Source organism: Amblyraja radiata, chromosome 4 (genome assembly GCF_010909765.2).
Source record: "Amblyraja radiata isolate CabotCenter1 chromosome 4, sAmbRad1.1.pri, whole genome shotgun sequence".
NCBI lineage: Eukaryota > Metazoa > Chordata > Chondrichthyes > Rajiformes > Rajidae > Amblyraja > Amblyraja radiata.
The window spans coordinates 64,293,082-64,308,706 of NC_045959.1; the positions used below are offsets into that span (position 1 = coordinate 64,293,082).

At 51.5% G+C, this 15,625-nt stretch overlaps 1 protein-coding gene across 1 annotated transcript; it reads left to right on the forward strand.

The window, feature by feature from the left end:
- Nucleotides 1-321: 321 nt before the first annotated feature.
- LOC116972568 (zinc finger protein 239-like) lies at nucleotides 322-10,666 on the forward strand. The gene is made up of 2 exons (XM_033020387.1): nucleotides 322-747; nucleotides 10,572-10,666. Exons 1-2 carry the CDS (start codon nucleotides 360-362, stop codon nucleotides 10,664-10,666), a joined length of 483 nt encoding a protein of 160 aa, XP_032876278.1. The 5' UTR covers nucleotides 322-359.
- The last annotated feature ends 4,959 nt before the right edge of the window (nucleotides 10,667-15,625 follow it).

Genomic DNA, 15,625 nt, shown 5'->3' on the forward strand with positions numbered 1-15,625 from the left:
GGTAAAAGATTTGAGAACTCTTCTCCCCTTCTCGCCCCTCCCGCAGTTCCCGGATGATCGGCGCCCCCCCCCTCCGACAACCCCCCTCACTCCTCCCCATCACCCCCTCCTCCCCCCATGCCCCCTGACCCATTCACCCTCTTCCCTACCCCCCCTTCAAACACTAGTAATGTACACACGTTAGTAATGTCCTGTTTGCCAGCTTGTTGACCCTCTGTGTTCCCCTCCTGTAGGGTTTAGGAGCCGTTGCTGTGGACGGAGAGACGGGAACGTGAGCGGCCATTGAGGGTGGCCAGGGTGCCGGTGAACCCCCCCATCAGCTCGGAGCTTCGAGGGGCTGAGCTTCGGTGGAGGACCACATGACGGGGCACAAGATGGAGAAGCGTTATGAGTGCGACGTGTGTGGCAAGGCCTGGCAGTGCCTGAGCGAGCTGGAGACCCACCGGCTCGAGCACACGGGAGAACACCCATTCTGCTGCTCCGACTGCGGTAAGAGCTTCAAGACGGCGCGGGCGCTGAAGGTCCACCAGCGAGTGCACACGGACGAGAGGCCCTTCAGCTGCTCCACCTGTGGCAAGGGCTTTACCGGGTCGAAGGGGCTACGACGGCACCTGCGGGTGCACAGCGGTGAGCGGCCCTTCACCTGCTCCGACTGCGGCAACGGCTTCAAGTCTTCGGCAGAACTGAAGATGCACAGACGCCTGCACACCGGGGAGCGGCCCTACACATGCAGCGACTGCGGCAAGGGCTTCACCCGCTCCACCAGGCTGCTGGAGCACCAGCACCTCCACACCGGCGAGCGCCCCTACACCTGTGCCCACTGCAACAAGGGCTTCACCAGCTCCACCAAGCTGCTGTCCCATCAGCGGGTACACGCTGGCGACCGTCCCGTCCCCAGCCCGGTGTGTGGAGAGGGCTTTGCCATGGCCTCCCACGACCTGCCTCACCAGGCCGTGCACACCAGTGGCCAGTGCTACGACTGCCAGTACTGCAGTGAGGTGTTTGACAGCTCGCGGGGGTTGCGGCAGCACCGGCGGACCCACGCCGGCGAGCAGCTGCTCCCACTGCGGCAAGAGTTTCAAGAACGCACGGGGGCAGCGGGAGCACCAGTGGATACACAGCGGAGAGAGACCCTTTGAGTGCGCTGAGTGTGGCAAGGGTTTCACCCAGCCTGTTGCAGCACCGGCGTACCCACAACGATGAGCGTCCCTTCCCCTGCCTGTCCTGTGGTAAGGGCTTCACCCGCTTTGAAAGTGCCCCTTCACCTGCCCGCTCTGTGGCAAGACCTTTGCCCGCTCCTCCAGCCTGCTGGCACAAAATGCTAGAAGGAATGGGTAACGTTTCAGGTCGAGACCCTCTTCAGTCTCGACCCGAAACGTCACCCATTCCTTCTCCAGGGCTCTCACTTAACTTTTTTTCCCTGTTTCCAGCCGGGCAACCTAGGCAGCTTTTTAGGTTGTCAAATGAAAGTTTAGGTGGTCATTTAAGACGGCTTGCATGACGCGTGCGATAATGTGCTCGGACGAAGTGCGTAGTTACCAGTCGGAATTATGGTCAATGAAGCATTCACATATTATTTCTGCTTCAAATAAAGTCACAAACTAAACACATTCACGAATCAAGACATGATATATCCCACAATGACATGCAGCAAAATTATAATACAGTATCTCAACTCTTTTTACACATTGCAATTAATACAATTTCTATTTTTTTTTCACTTCTAAACAAAAATGTGGTTGGATTATTCAGCATAATATCAACCTGTATCAATAAATCCTGGACCATGGTAACATGTATGCTTAACCATGCACACTACAGATTGATGCAAGCATGTTTTCTGTGAGGGACCGAAAATTATCATGACATGGCCATAGCATGGGTCGTTATTGCTATTGGTACAGAAACATTCTCACTTCCCACATAATTTATTCACAACAAAATATACAGGTTGCAAGGAAATTTCTAAAGGAATTTTATGATAATAGCTGTTAAAACGGACTATACCCATCTGACAGGTTAAACATTACACTAACTGACAAGAGATGGCCAAAGGACATAACTGCAGCAAATGTTCTTTTGGAAATATGTTTAAAGGTGTCAAAATGCCACATTACCGGACATTCAGATTAGATGTAAGTGTTGTGAACATGATGAAGATACCCAGTTTGTACGCACCAGATTTTTAAAGAAATTATTGGTAAACGCTGTTTCCATCATTCCCACTTCAGAATTAACGTTACAATTTCTACTGAAATATCTCCTGACCAAATTTGTGATGTATATGACTGACTGTAGAAGTAAAACCTGGATAAATCCAATGTATAGTTGTGAATGTTGCTCATAAAATAACTACAGTACTGATACTCCATATTAAGGACATTGATTTGCCGTTAAAATGAATTCTGTAATAACGTGTCAACGGCAGCAGTGACAGTTGAACACTGAGGTTTTAATGTTTCACATGTTCACAATTTAATTAATCCATCTTTATGGATTAAAACAAATAATAACATTGGGAATTAAAACACATTTGATTGCATTCCGTTATCAAACATAGTCAATGTTCGCTCTGAAGACATTCCCAGCACAATAGGGTCGGGGGAGGATGTGTGAATAAGTGCGGGCTGGATACATGGGGGGGGGGTTGAGAAGGCAATTGGTGCGGAACGGATGGATTGAGGCAGGTGTATTAGTGCGTGTTGGTTGGAGTATGTAAAATTGTGAGGGAGAGCGCTGGGGGATGTCAGTGGAGTTGAATGGGAGGATCAATACGGGATGGACGGGGTGGGAGGGATCCATGCAGGATGAATGGGGGTGATCAGTACAGGATGAATGGGGGTAGACAAAAATGCTGGAGACACTCAGCGGGTAAGGCAGCATCTATGAAGCGAAGGAAATAGGTAACTTTTCGGGTCGAGTCCTTTCTTCAGCCCATTCTTTAATGAGCTCAGTACAGGATGAATGGGTGGGGGGGGGAGAGGTCAGTACAGTGGATCGGAGGGTCTGTGCAGGATGAATGGAGGGATCACTACAGGATGAATGAGGAGATCAGTACAGGATGGATGGGGGGATCACTACAGGATGGATGGGGGGATCGGTGCAGAATAAATGGAGGGGGAGGTCAGTACAGGATTGATCGGGAGATCAGTGCAGGATGGATGGGGAGCAGTACAGGATGAATGGGTAATCAGTAAAAGATGAATGGAGAGATCACTACAGGGTGGATGGGGAGATCGGTGCAGGATAAATGGAGGGGGGAGGGTCAGTGCGGGATGAATTGGAGGATCACTGCAGGATGGATGGGAAGGGAGGGTCAATACAGGATGAATTATGGGACCAGTGTAGGATGGATGGGGTAGAGAATCAACGCGAGGTGGATAGGGTGATCAGTGCAGGTTGAATAGATCGGGGGGGGGGGGGGGTAGATGGGGAGGGGAGCACAGGGGATGTTAGTGAGGACTGAATAGAGGCGGGAATGGGGATCAGTGTTGGATGGAGAGGAGGGGTCCCAGGTTAAGGGGGGGGGGCGTACAAGAGAGGGGAGGAAGGAAGGTCAGTGCTCCTCGGACAACACCGGCATCATCGCCCCGCTACATGGGCCGTCCCTGTCCACTGCCAAGTGCCGCCACCAAAGGGGGAGGCAGTTGGGATATCCTCGCCACTGCCCCTCCTCCGCCAGCCAACAGGAAAGTGCGGGCCGAGCGGTGCAGGTGCTTCAGATGGCGGAAGGGGGCTCCCCCTCCCTCCCTCTTCCAGGCCTCGGCATGCGGGAGGGTTTGTTTTGAAAGCGGTTATCGCCGTTGGCGGAGTGGCCCGCGGCAGCCACTATCAGGGCGGGCAGGAGGAGGTGGAGCCGGCGTCGCTGCCGCTGCTGCTGCTGCTTTGTGGGGCCCATCATTCACTCCGACCCTCCGTCACCCCGCACCTAGTATCTTTGCCCCCCACTACAGCCGTCGCTGCCGCCGACACGAAACGTCACGTTCCTTCTCTCCAGAGATGCTACCTGTCCCGCTGAGTTATTCCAGCATTTAGTGAAATGTCACCTATCCATGTTCTCCAGAGATGATGCCCGACCCGCCGAGTTACTGCAGCATTTTGTGTTAGTCATAGAGTGATATAGTGTGAAAATAGGCTCTTTGGCCCAACTGGCCCACACCAACGAACATGTCCCAGCTACACTAATCCCACCTGCCTGTGCTTGGTTCGTATCCCTCCAAACCTGTCCTATCCACGCACCTGTCTAACTGTTTCTCAAATGTTGGGATAGTCCCAGCCTCGACTACCTCCTCTGGCAGCTTGTTCCATACACACACCATCCTTTGTGTGAAAAAAATATCCCTCAGATTACCATTAAATCTTTCCCCTTCACCGTGATCTCTGGGCAAAAGATTCTGTGCATCTAACTAAATTGTGTTCTATGCAAGATTCCAGCATCTGCAATTTTTAGTGTCTCACTCACCTATATCCACCTATCACTTCTGAAAAAAGGTCTCAACCTGAAACATCACCCATTCCTTCTCTCCAGAGATGCTGCCTGTCCTGCTCAGTTACTCCAGCATTTTGAGTCCACCTACCATTTGCCAGGCTTTGTCCAGCCCCCACCTTTCCTAACCAACTTTCTCCACCCCCACACCAAGCAGTCTGAAGAAGTGTCCTGACCTAGAATGTTGCCTGTCCATGCTCTCCAGAGGTGCAAGTTACTCCAGGAGATTGTGCCTCTTTTTGTAAACCAGCATCTGCTGCTCATTGTATCTAGACTAGGCGTGCATTTCATCCAACACTTGCGCTCGGCCCGCCAAGGGCTGCTGAATGTCCCGGTTGCCAAACATTTTAACTCCCCTTCCCACTCCCACACTGGTCTTTCTGTCCTGGGCCTCCTCCATTGCCAGAGTGAGGTGACAAGCAAACTGGAGGAACAGCACCTCATAGCTTACAGCCCAGTGACATGACGATTGAATTCTCCAGATTAAGGAGACACCCTCCCCCCACTCCTAATCAAGTCCTGGAGTCTGTCCCGACCCCATCTCTTTTTTCCATCTTTCTCTCCCGACTCCAGTCCAATGGCCCGACACATTGCCTGTCAAGTCCAATTCCCTTCTAAAGTGCCGGTAGAACTCAACAGGTCAGCCGTCCGTGGGGGGAAACAGATGGAGAAGTGTTCCGAATATCAGCGCCCCTTGGCCCTGTCGAGAATGCGGTGAGAACTCGTTCTCCGCCCTTGGACATCCGCAAGATTATGGCCGAGGTAAACAAGGACTTTTGCTCGTTAACCCGCTGGAGCCGTTGTATCCAATGAAATAAATATTTTTTTTAATGCAAATAAAATGTAGATGGGCCCCTAAATAATCAGTGTCAACCGGGTGGCTCCACCAGCACGGGCTGCCTCGCCAACGGTCTATCTGTCCCTTCTACTGTTTTTATTATTTTGAGCATGTTTTAAAAGTATGTTTTTGTGTTTCTTGGTTTGTTTAATGTGGGCGATGAGGGGGGGAATTGGGGGAAACCTTTTCCAGTCACTTACCTCGACGGAGTTGCGATTTTTCTCCATATCGTATCTCCGCGCCCCCCCCCCCCCCCCCCGGCCCCCCACCGGCCTAACAATGTGGAGTGGTGTGGCCTTTCCTGAAGACCTGCCCGGTGCTTCAAGCCGCGGGTGCCCAGACTTTAACATGGCGGAGCCTGCGATCCTTTGCTGAGAATCGTCTGTGAAGAGCTCCAACCTGTGGACTTTAACACAGTGAAGCCCGCGGTCTCCGGAAGGAAGAGGCCGACTCAGATTCAGATTCCGATTCAATCTTATTGTCATTGTGCAGTGTACAGTACAGAGACAACGAAATGCAGTTAGCATCTCACCCAGAAGAGCGAACATAGAATAATTGAACAGTAAAATATATATATGTACATACATTAGCAATAGTGCAATTTTTCTGGAGGAAGGAGTGTCCAGGGGGGGGGTGACTGGCAATCACCAAGGTGCAGAGTTATGTTGCGTAACAGCCGCAGGGAAGAAGCTGTTCCTGGACCTGCTGGTCAGGCAACGGAGATACCTGTAGCGCCTCCCGGATGGTAGGAGGGTAAACAGTCCATGGTTGGGGTGAGAGCAGTCCTTGGCGATGCTGAGTGCCCTTCGCAGACAACGCTTGCTCTGGACAGACTCAATGGAGGGGAGCGAGGAACCGGTGATGCGTTGGGCAGTTTTCACCATCCTCTGCAGTGCTTTCCGGTCGGAGACAGAGCAGTTGCCATACCATACTGTGATACAGTTGGTAAGGATGCTCTCGATGGTGCAACAGTAGAAGTTCACCAGAATCTGAGGAGACAGATGGACCTTCTTTAGTCTCTGCAGGAAGAAGAGACGCTGGTGAGCCTTCTTGACCAGAGTTGTGGTATTGTGGGTCCAAGAGAGGTCATCGGAGATGTTGACCCCCAGAAACCTGAAGCTGGAAACACGTTCCACCTCCGTCCCGTTAATATGGATGGGGGTGTGCGTGCCACCCCTAGACCTTCTGAAGTCCACAATGAGCTCCTTGGTCTTCTTGGAGTTAAGGGCCAGTTTGTTGTCAGCGCACCATGCTGCTAGGAGCTGGACCTCCTCCCTATAGGCCGACTCATCGTTGTTGCTTAATGAGGCCAATCACCATTGTATCATCTGCATATTTGATGATGGTGTTAGTACCATGTACAGGTGTGCAGTCGTAGGTGAAGGGGAGGGGGCTCAGCACACAGTCCTGTGGAACGCCGGTGTTCAGGGTGAGGGTTGAAGAGGTGTGGTTGTCTGACCTAACAGACTGGGGTCTTAGTTAGAAAGTCCAGTATCCAATTAAGAGGGAGGGGTCGATGCCCAGGTCGCTGAGTTTGGTGATCAGTTTTGAAGGGATAATGGTGTTAAATGCTGAGCTATAATCGATGAACAGCATTCTCACGTAGGTGTCTCTGTTGTCGAGGTGGGAGAGGGCGGAGTGAAGTGCCGCTGAGATGGCAACCTCTGTACTCCTGTTCTTGCGGTAGGCGAACTGATAGGGGTCCAGTGCGGGAGGTACGCAGCCTTTGAGGTGTGCCAGGACCAGCCTCTCGTTGATGCACTTGGTGATGATGGGAGTAAGTGCAACTGGGCGGAAGTCGTTGAGGCTCGCCGCAGTGGAGTGTTTTGGCACCGGCACGATGGAGGTGGTTTTAAGGCACGTGGGGACAACTGCTTGGGCAAGTGACAGGTTGAAGATGTCAGTCCAGACGTCTGTCAGCAGCGCAGCACATGCCCTGAGGACGCGCCCGGGGATGCCGTCAGGGCCAGCAGCCTTACGTGCATTAATCCTGCTCAGTGCCACGTACATGTCGTAGGGGGTGAGTGTGAGGGGCTGGTGATCAGCAGGGAGCACAGCCTTGATGGCTGTCTCTAGATTGCCATGTCAAAGCGGCCATAAAAGTGGTTAAGCTCCTCCAAGAAGGAGGCGTCGCTGGATGTGGGGTTGGTGTTGGTGGGTCTATAGACCATGATGGCCTGGATGCCTTGCCACATGCGTCGGGGGTCGGAGTTGTTATTGAAGTGCTCCTTAATCCTTAGCTTATAGCAGTGCTTGGCCTTCTTGATGCCCCTCTTCAGGTTATCCCTGGATGAACTGTAGGCTCGAGCATCGCCTGACCTGAAAGCGGTGTCCCGTGCTTTCAGCAGTAGCCTGACCTCGCTGTTCATCCATGGCTTCTGATTCGGGAATATGGTCACCCGTTTGAGGGAGGTGACACTGTTAATGGTGGAGTTGATAAAGTCCAAAACAGAGGATGTATAAGAGTCAATGTCCGTGTGGGAGTCAAGGGTGGCCTGGGTTGGTGCTGGTTCACACACAAAAAAACACAAAGTGCTGGAGAACATGGATAGATGACGTTTCACAGAGTGCTGGAGTAACTGAGCGGGTCAGACAGCAGGTCGACGTGAATAGGCAATGTTTCAGGTGTGAAGAAGGGTCGTGACCCAAAATATGTCCCCTATCCATGTTCTCCAGAGACAGATACAAAATGCTGGAGTACCTTTTTGGGACAGTCAGCATCTCTGGAGAGATGGAACCTTCAGACTGAGAGTCACAGGAGAGGGAGACACAGAGATAAGGAAGTGTAAGGTGCTACTCCAGCACTCTATTATTTGAAAGACGTCATAACAAGAGGAGTTGAGTATTAGGAGCAAATATGTCGTTCTGCAGTTTTACAGGTGAGAGCACACCTAGAGTATTGTGTGTAGACTTTCTTGCTATTGAGGGAGTGCAGCGTAAGTTCACCAGGTTAATTCCCAGGATGGCTAGACTGTCATATGATGAAAGAATGGGTCGACTGGGCTTGTATTTAATGGAATTTGGAAGGATGAGAGGGTATCTTATAGAAATTCTTAAGGGATTTGACAGGCTAGATGCGGGGAAAAAAGTTCCGCCATTCAATATGATCATGACTGATCATCAGTGCCCCATTCCTGCTTTCGCCCCATATCCCTCAATTCCGTTAGGCCGAAGAGCTAAATCTAACTCTCTCTTGAAACCATCCAGTGAATTGGTCTCTGCTGCCTTCTGTGGCAGAGAATTCCACAGATTCACAACTCTCTCGGTGAAAATGTTTGTCCTCATCTCAGTCCTAAATGGCGTACCCCTTATTCTTAAACAGTGACCCCCTGGTTCTGGAACCTGAAACATTGCTCATGTATTTTCCCTCGCACTTTGTGCCCATCTTTGGCAGACACAAGGAACTGTAGATACACAAAAATCTGAGTTGGATGATCAGCCATGATCATATTGAATGGCGGTGCAGGCTCGAAGGGCCGAATGGCCTACTCCTGCACCTAATTTCTATGTTTCTATGTTTCTAAAAGACACAGAGTGCTGGAGTAACACAGCAGGTCAGGCAGCATCTCTGGTCAATGTGGATGGGTGACGTTTCAGGCATGCAGAAGGGTCATGACCCAAAAAAACGTCCCCTATCCGTGTTCTCCACAGATGCTGCCCGACCCGCTGAGTGACCCCAGCACTCTGTGACCTTCTTCCCATGATGCATGCCGCCCCCCACGTGACTCTATGCAATGGCAGGTGCAGTGACGTCAGGGCGCCGTGCGCGCGGATGATGTCACGGCGAAGGACCGCCCACGTGCGGGCGGGAGGCTCGGCGCGGTGCACGGATGCTTGGCTCTCCCAGGTCGATGCGGCAACCCATCAGCCCCCCCTTCACCCCCTCCCCCCAACACCCCACCCCACTCCATTCACCTCACGCCCTCTCACACTTCCCCCTCACCTCCTTCTCCTCCCCATTTTACCCCTCACCCCCTCCCCCATTTCACCCCTCATCCCCCTGCGCTCCAAGGATTAGAGACCCAGCCTACTCAACCTCTCCCTGTAGCTCACAACCTCTAGCCCTTTGTGTCTGTCTTCTCCACAGATGCTGCCTGACCCTTGACACTCCCCCCCCCCCCCCCCCCCCCACCTCCAGTGAAAGGGGAGAAGGGGGAGGACGGTGTCCAGCCGCCCGCACGTCCGCCCACCCGGCATCGTGACGTCAGTCGCACGACCGGCGCTCTGACGTCACCGCCAATCTGAGCTGGGACTGAGGCTTAGAAGGCTGAGCTCGCCTCCCCTGCCCCGATCCGCATCCGGTGCACCATGGGAGGGGGTGCGTGCAAACTCCACACGGACAGCGTCGGTGGTAGCTCTTCCCGTAGACTGGCCCTTCGGCCCCTCTCGTCCGTGCTGCCACAACATTTCTGCAACACAATCTTGCACTGTTCTGCACTGGATCTTGCAGTGATTGTGTTTGTCATCATCGTATGTACACTGTGTACTCCAGCGGCTGCGTGTGAATGGGCGATTTCCCCCCATACCCCTCAACTCCCACCCTCACCCACTTCCCCCTCACCCCCCACACTCCTGACCCTCCCCTTCCCTCACTTCCTCCTTCACTGCCTCCTTCCCCCACCCCCCCCCCCCCCCCCACTCCCCCCCTTCCCCCCCTTCAAGCACTAGTAATGTTCATCCATTAGTAATGTCCTGTTTGCCATCTTGGTGACCCTCTGTGTTCCCCTCCTGCAGGGTTTAGGAGCCATTGCTGTGGACGGAGAGACGGGAACGTGAGCGGCCGTTGCGGGTGGTGAGCCCCGCCCCATCTGCTCGGTGTGCGGGCTGAGCTTCGAGGGGTTGAGACCCGATTGAGGACCACATGATGGCACAACAAGGAGAAGCGTTATGTGTGCGACGTGTGTGGCAAGGCCTGGCAGAGCCCGTGTCATCTTGAGACCCACCGGTGGGTGCACACAGGAGAACGCCCCTTCGACTGCTCGTAGTGCGGCAAGAGCTTCACCTGCTACGACAGCCTGCTGCAGCACAACCGCGTGCACTCGGGTGAGAGGCCCTTCACCTGCTCCGACTGCGGCAAGAGCTTCAAGAGGGCAAATGAACTGAAGATCCACCGGCGGGTGCACACGGGCGAGGAGCCCTATGGCTGCTCTACCTGTGGCAGGAGCTTTGCCCGGTTGTCGGGGCTACGGGCGCACCGGCGGGTGCACAGCAGTGAGCGGCCCTTCACCTATGCCGACTGCGGCAAAGGCTTCAAGTCATCACCGGAACTGAAGGTGCACGGGCGCCTGCACACCGGAGAGCGGCCCTACACCTGCAGCGACGGCAGAAAGGGCTTTACCTGAAATGTCACCCATTCCATCAGGAAATCCTTCAGGGGGGTGAACCCTCGAAAAGCGCCTGGACCTGATGGTATACCCGGTCATGTTCTAAAAACCTGTGCGGACCAACAGGCTGCAGTTTTTACGGACATTTTCAACCTTTCACTACTGCGGTCTGAGGTTCCCACCTGCTTCAAAAGGGCATCAATTATACCGGTGCCCAAGAAGAGTGAGGTGACGTTCCTCAATGACTATCGACCAGTGGCACTAACGCCGGTTGTGATGAAGTGCTTCGAGAGGTTGATCATGGCGCAAATCAACTCCTACCTCGACAAAAACCTGGACCCACTACAGTTCGCTTACCGCCACAACAGATCAACAGTGGATGCGATCTCGCTGGCCCTCCACTCCACTCTGGACCACTTGGACAACAAAAACTCATATGTCAAGCTGTTATTCATTGATTACAGCTCGGCATTTAATACAATCATCCGCTCCAAGCTGGCTACCAAACCCGCAGAACTGGGTCTCTGCGCATCCTTCTGCAATTTGATCCTCGACTTCCTCATTCACAGACCACAGTCTGTTCATATTGGTGGTAATGTGTCAGCCTCGATAACAATCAGCACGGGAGCACCTCAAGGCTGTGTGCTCAGCCCCCTGCTGTACTCTATACTCATGACTGCGTAGCCAGTCACAGTGCGAACTCCATCATCAAGTTCACTGACGACACCACTGTTGTGGGACGTATCACTGATGGGGATGAGTCTGAGTATAGAAGGGAGATCGAGCAACTGTCCATATGGTGCCAGCACAATAACCTGGCCCTCAACACCAGCAAAACCAATAACTGATTGTGGACTTTGGAAGGAGTAGGGTGGGGACCCACAGTCCCGTTTATATCAACGGGTCAATGGTTGAAATGGTCAAGAGCTTCAAATTCATGGGCGTGCACATCTCTGTAGATCTCTCCTGGTCCGAGAACACTGACGCAATTATCAAGAAAGCACATCAGCGCCTCTACTTCCTGAGAAGATTAAGGAGAGTCGGTTTGTCAAGGTGGGCTCTCTCTCTAACTTCTACAGATGCACAGTCGAGAGCATGCTGACTGATTGCATCGTGGCTTGGTTCGGCAACTTGAGCGCCCTGGAGAGGAAGAGACTACAAAAAGTAGTAAACACTGCCCAGTCCATCATCTGCTTTGACCTTCCTTCCATCGAGGGGATTTATCGCAGTCGCTGCCTCAAAAAGGCTGGCAGTATCATCAAGGTCCCACACCATCCTGGCCACACACTCATCTCCCTGCTACCTTCAGGTAGAAGGTACAGGAACCTGAAGACTGCAACGACCAGGTTCAGGAATAGTTACTTCCCCACAGCCATAGAAACATAGAAAATAGGTGCCGGAGTAGGCCATTCGCCCCTTCGAGCCTGCACCGCCATTCAATATGATCATGGCTGATCATCCAACTCAGTATCCTGTACCTGCCTTCTCTCCATATCCCCTGATCCCTTGAGCCACAAGGGCCACATCTAACTCCCTCTTAAATATAGCCAATGAACTGGCCTCAACTACATTCTGTGGCAGAGAGTTCCAGAGATTCACCACTCTCTTTGTGAAAATGTTTTTCTCAGCTCGGTCCTAAAGGATTTCCCCTTTATCCTTAAACTGTGACCCCTTGTCCTGGACTTCCCCAACATCGGGAACAATCTTCCTGCATCCAGCCTGTCCAACCCCTTAAGAATTTTGGAAGTTTCTATAAGATCCCCCCTCGATCTTCAAAATTCTAGCGAGTACAAGCCGAGTCTATCCAGTCTTTCTTCATGCGAATGGCCTGACATCCCAGGAATCAGTCTGGTGAACCTTCTCTGTACTCCCTCTATGGCAAGAATGTCTTTCATCAGATTTGGAGACCAAAACTGTACGCAATACTCCAGGTGTCGTCTCACCAACACCCTGTACAACTGCAGTAGAACCTCCCTGCTCCTATACTCAAATCCTTTTGCTATGAATGCTAACATACCATTTGCTTTCTTCACTGCCTACCGCACCTGCATGCCTACTTTTAATGACTAGTGTACCATGGCACCCAGGTCTCGTTGCATCTCCCCTTTTCCAAATCAGCCACCATTTAGATAATAGTCTACTTTCCTGTTTTTGCCACCAAAGTGGATAACCTCACATTTATCCACATTATACTGCATCTGCCATGCACTTGCCCACTCACCCAGCCTATCCAAGTCACCTTGCAGCCTCATCGCATCCTCCTCACAACTAACACTGCCCCCCAGCTTCGTGTCATCCGCAAACCTGGAGAAGTTGCATTCAATTCCCTCGTCCAAATCATTAATATATATTGTAAATAGCTGGGGTCCCAGCACTGAGCCTTGCGGTACCCCACTAGTCACTGCCTGCCATTCTGAAAAGGACCCGTTTACTCCTACTCTTTGCTTCCTGTTTGCCAGCCAGTTCTCTATCCACATCAATACTGAACCCCCAATACCGTGTGCTTTAAGTTTTTATACTAATCTCTTATGTGGGACCTTGTCGAAAGCCTTCTGAAAGTCCAGATATAACACATCCACTGGTTCTCCCTTATCCACTCTACTGGTTACATCCTCGAAAAATTCTATAAGATTCGTCAGACATGATTTACCTTTCATAAATCCATGCTGACTTTGTCCAATGATTTCACCACTTTCTAAATGTGCTGCTATCCCATCTTTAATAACTGACTCTAGCATTTTCCCCACTGCCGATGTTAGACTAACTGGTCTGTAATTCCACGTTTTCTCTCCCTCCATTTTTTAAAATTGGGGTTACATTAACTACCCTCCAATCCTCAGGAACTACTCCAGAATCTAAAGAGTTTTGAAATATTATCACTAATGCATCCACTATTTCTGGGGCTACTTCCTTAAGTACTCTGGGATGCAGCCCTGGGGATTTATTGGCCTTTAATCCATTCAATTTACCTAACACCACTTCCCGGCTAACCTGGATTTCACTCAGTTCCTCCATCTCATTTGATTCGCGGACCTCTGCTATTTCCGGCAGATTATTTATGTCTTCCTTAGTGAAGACGGAACCAAAGTAGTTATTCAATTGGTCTGCAATGTCCATGTTCCCCGTGATCAATTCACCTGTTTCTGACTGCAAGGGACCTAAATTTGTTTTAACTAATCTCTTAGCCCATCAGGCAATTAAACCTGGCTCAGACAAAACTCTGAACATTAATAACCCATTATCTGTTATTTGCACTTTATCAGTTTATTTTTTCATATGTTCTGTTTTGCTGAAGCAAAGCAAGAATTTCATTGTCCTATCAGGGACACATGACAATAAACTCACTTGAACTTGAACTTGAGATGCTGCCTGTCCCGCTGAGTTACTCCAGCACTCAGTGAAACATCACCTATCCATATTCTCCACAGATGCTGCCTGAACCGCCGAGTTACTGCAGCACTTCGTGTTAGAGTCAAAGAGTGTTACAATGTGGAAACAGGCCCTTCAGCCCAACTTGCCCACACCAACCAGCATGTCCCAGCTACACAAGTCCCACCTGCCTGTGTTTGGTCCATATCCCTCCAAACTTGTCCTATCCACGTACCTGTCTAACTGCCTCTTAAATGTTGGGATAGTCTCTGCCTCAACCACCTCCTCTGGCAGCTTGTTCCTTCCACCCACCACACTGTGTGATAAAGTTACCTCAGATTCCTATTAAATCTTTTCCCCTTCACCTTGAACCCATGTCCTCAGGTCCTCGATTCCCCCACTCTGGGCAAGAGATTCTGTGCATCTAACTAAATTGTGTTCAATGCAAGATTCCAGCATCTGGAGTTTCTTGTGTCTCCCTCACCTATATCCACCTATCACTTCTGAAGAAAGGTCTCAACCTGAAACGGCACACATTCCATATAACCATATAATAATTACAGCACGGAAACAGGCCATCTCGGCCCTTCTAGTCCTTCTCTCTAGAGGTGCTGACTGTCCCGCTGAATTACTCCAGGATTTTGTGTCCACCTATCACTTCCCAGGGTTTGACCAGCACCCATCTCTCTTTTCCAGCTTCCTCCCCCCACCCTCTCCAATCAGTCTGAAGAAGGGTCCTGACCTAGAATGTTGCCTGTCCATGCTCTCCAGAGGTGCAAGTTACTCCAGGAGATTGTGTCTCCTTTTGTAAACTAGCATCTGCTGTTCCTTGTATCTAGACTAGGCGTGTATTTCACCCTACACTTGTGCTCGGTCCGCTAAGGCCTGCTGGATCTCCTGGTTACCAACCATTTTAACTCTCCTTCCCACTCCCACAGTGATCTTTCTGTCCTGGGCCTCCTCCATTGCCAGAGTGAGATGACACGCAAACTGGAGGAACAGCACCTTACAGCTCAATTACATGCAGAACGAATTCTCCAAATTAATGAGGCACCCCCCCCCCCCCCCCTAATCAAGTCCTGGAGTCTGTTCTGGCCCAATCTCTTTTTTCCAGCTCTCTTCCCCGACTCCATCAGTCCAAAGAACGGTTTGGACCCACCACATCATCTGTCCATTCCCCTCCAAAGTGCCGGTAGAACTTAGCAGGTCAGCCATCCGTAGTGGGAAACGGATGGAGAAGTGTTCCGAATATAAGCTCCCCTTGTGCCCTGTCAAGAATGCAGAGTCCATTCTTGGGGTGGGATGCAAGGTTGGAGCTGACCAGTCATCGACAGCCCCCCCTCCCCACCCCATTGTGGGCCATCTCTTCGTCATCCCCCTGTCTTCTTCTCGCTGGTGAAAGGTGTCAGGATTAATCCGGAGTCTCCGATTCCTGTCCTCCGGCCGTTCAGCCTCAACTCCGAACGGTGGGATCTCGCTCTCCGCCCTTGGACGTCCACAAGACTCCGGCTGCGGTAAACAAGGACTTTTGCTCGTCAACCAGGGATCAATCTCGTGAACCTACGCTGCACTGCCTCAATCACAAGGATGTCCTTCCTCAAATTAGGA

Bases quoted from the DNA above. Each gene is read 5' to 3' on its own strand.
- LOC116972568 (XM_033020387.1), top strand. From the start codon at position 360: ATGACGGGGCACAAGATGGAGAAGCGTTATGAGTGCGACGTGTGTGGC. The intron at 748-10,571 runs GCTTCACCCGCT...ACTGCGGCAAAG, and splicing joins ATGCAGCGACTGCGGCAAGG to GCTTCAAGTCATCACCGGAA.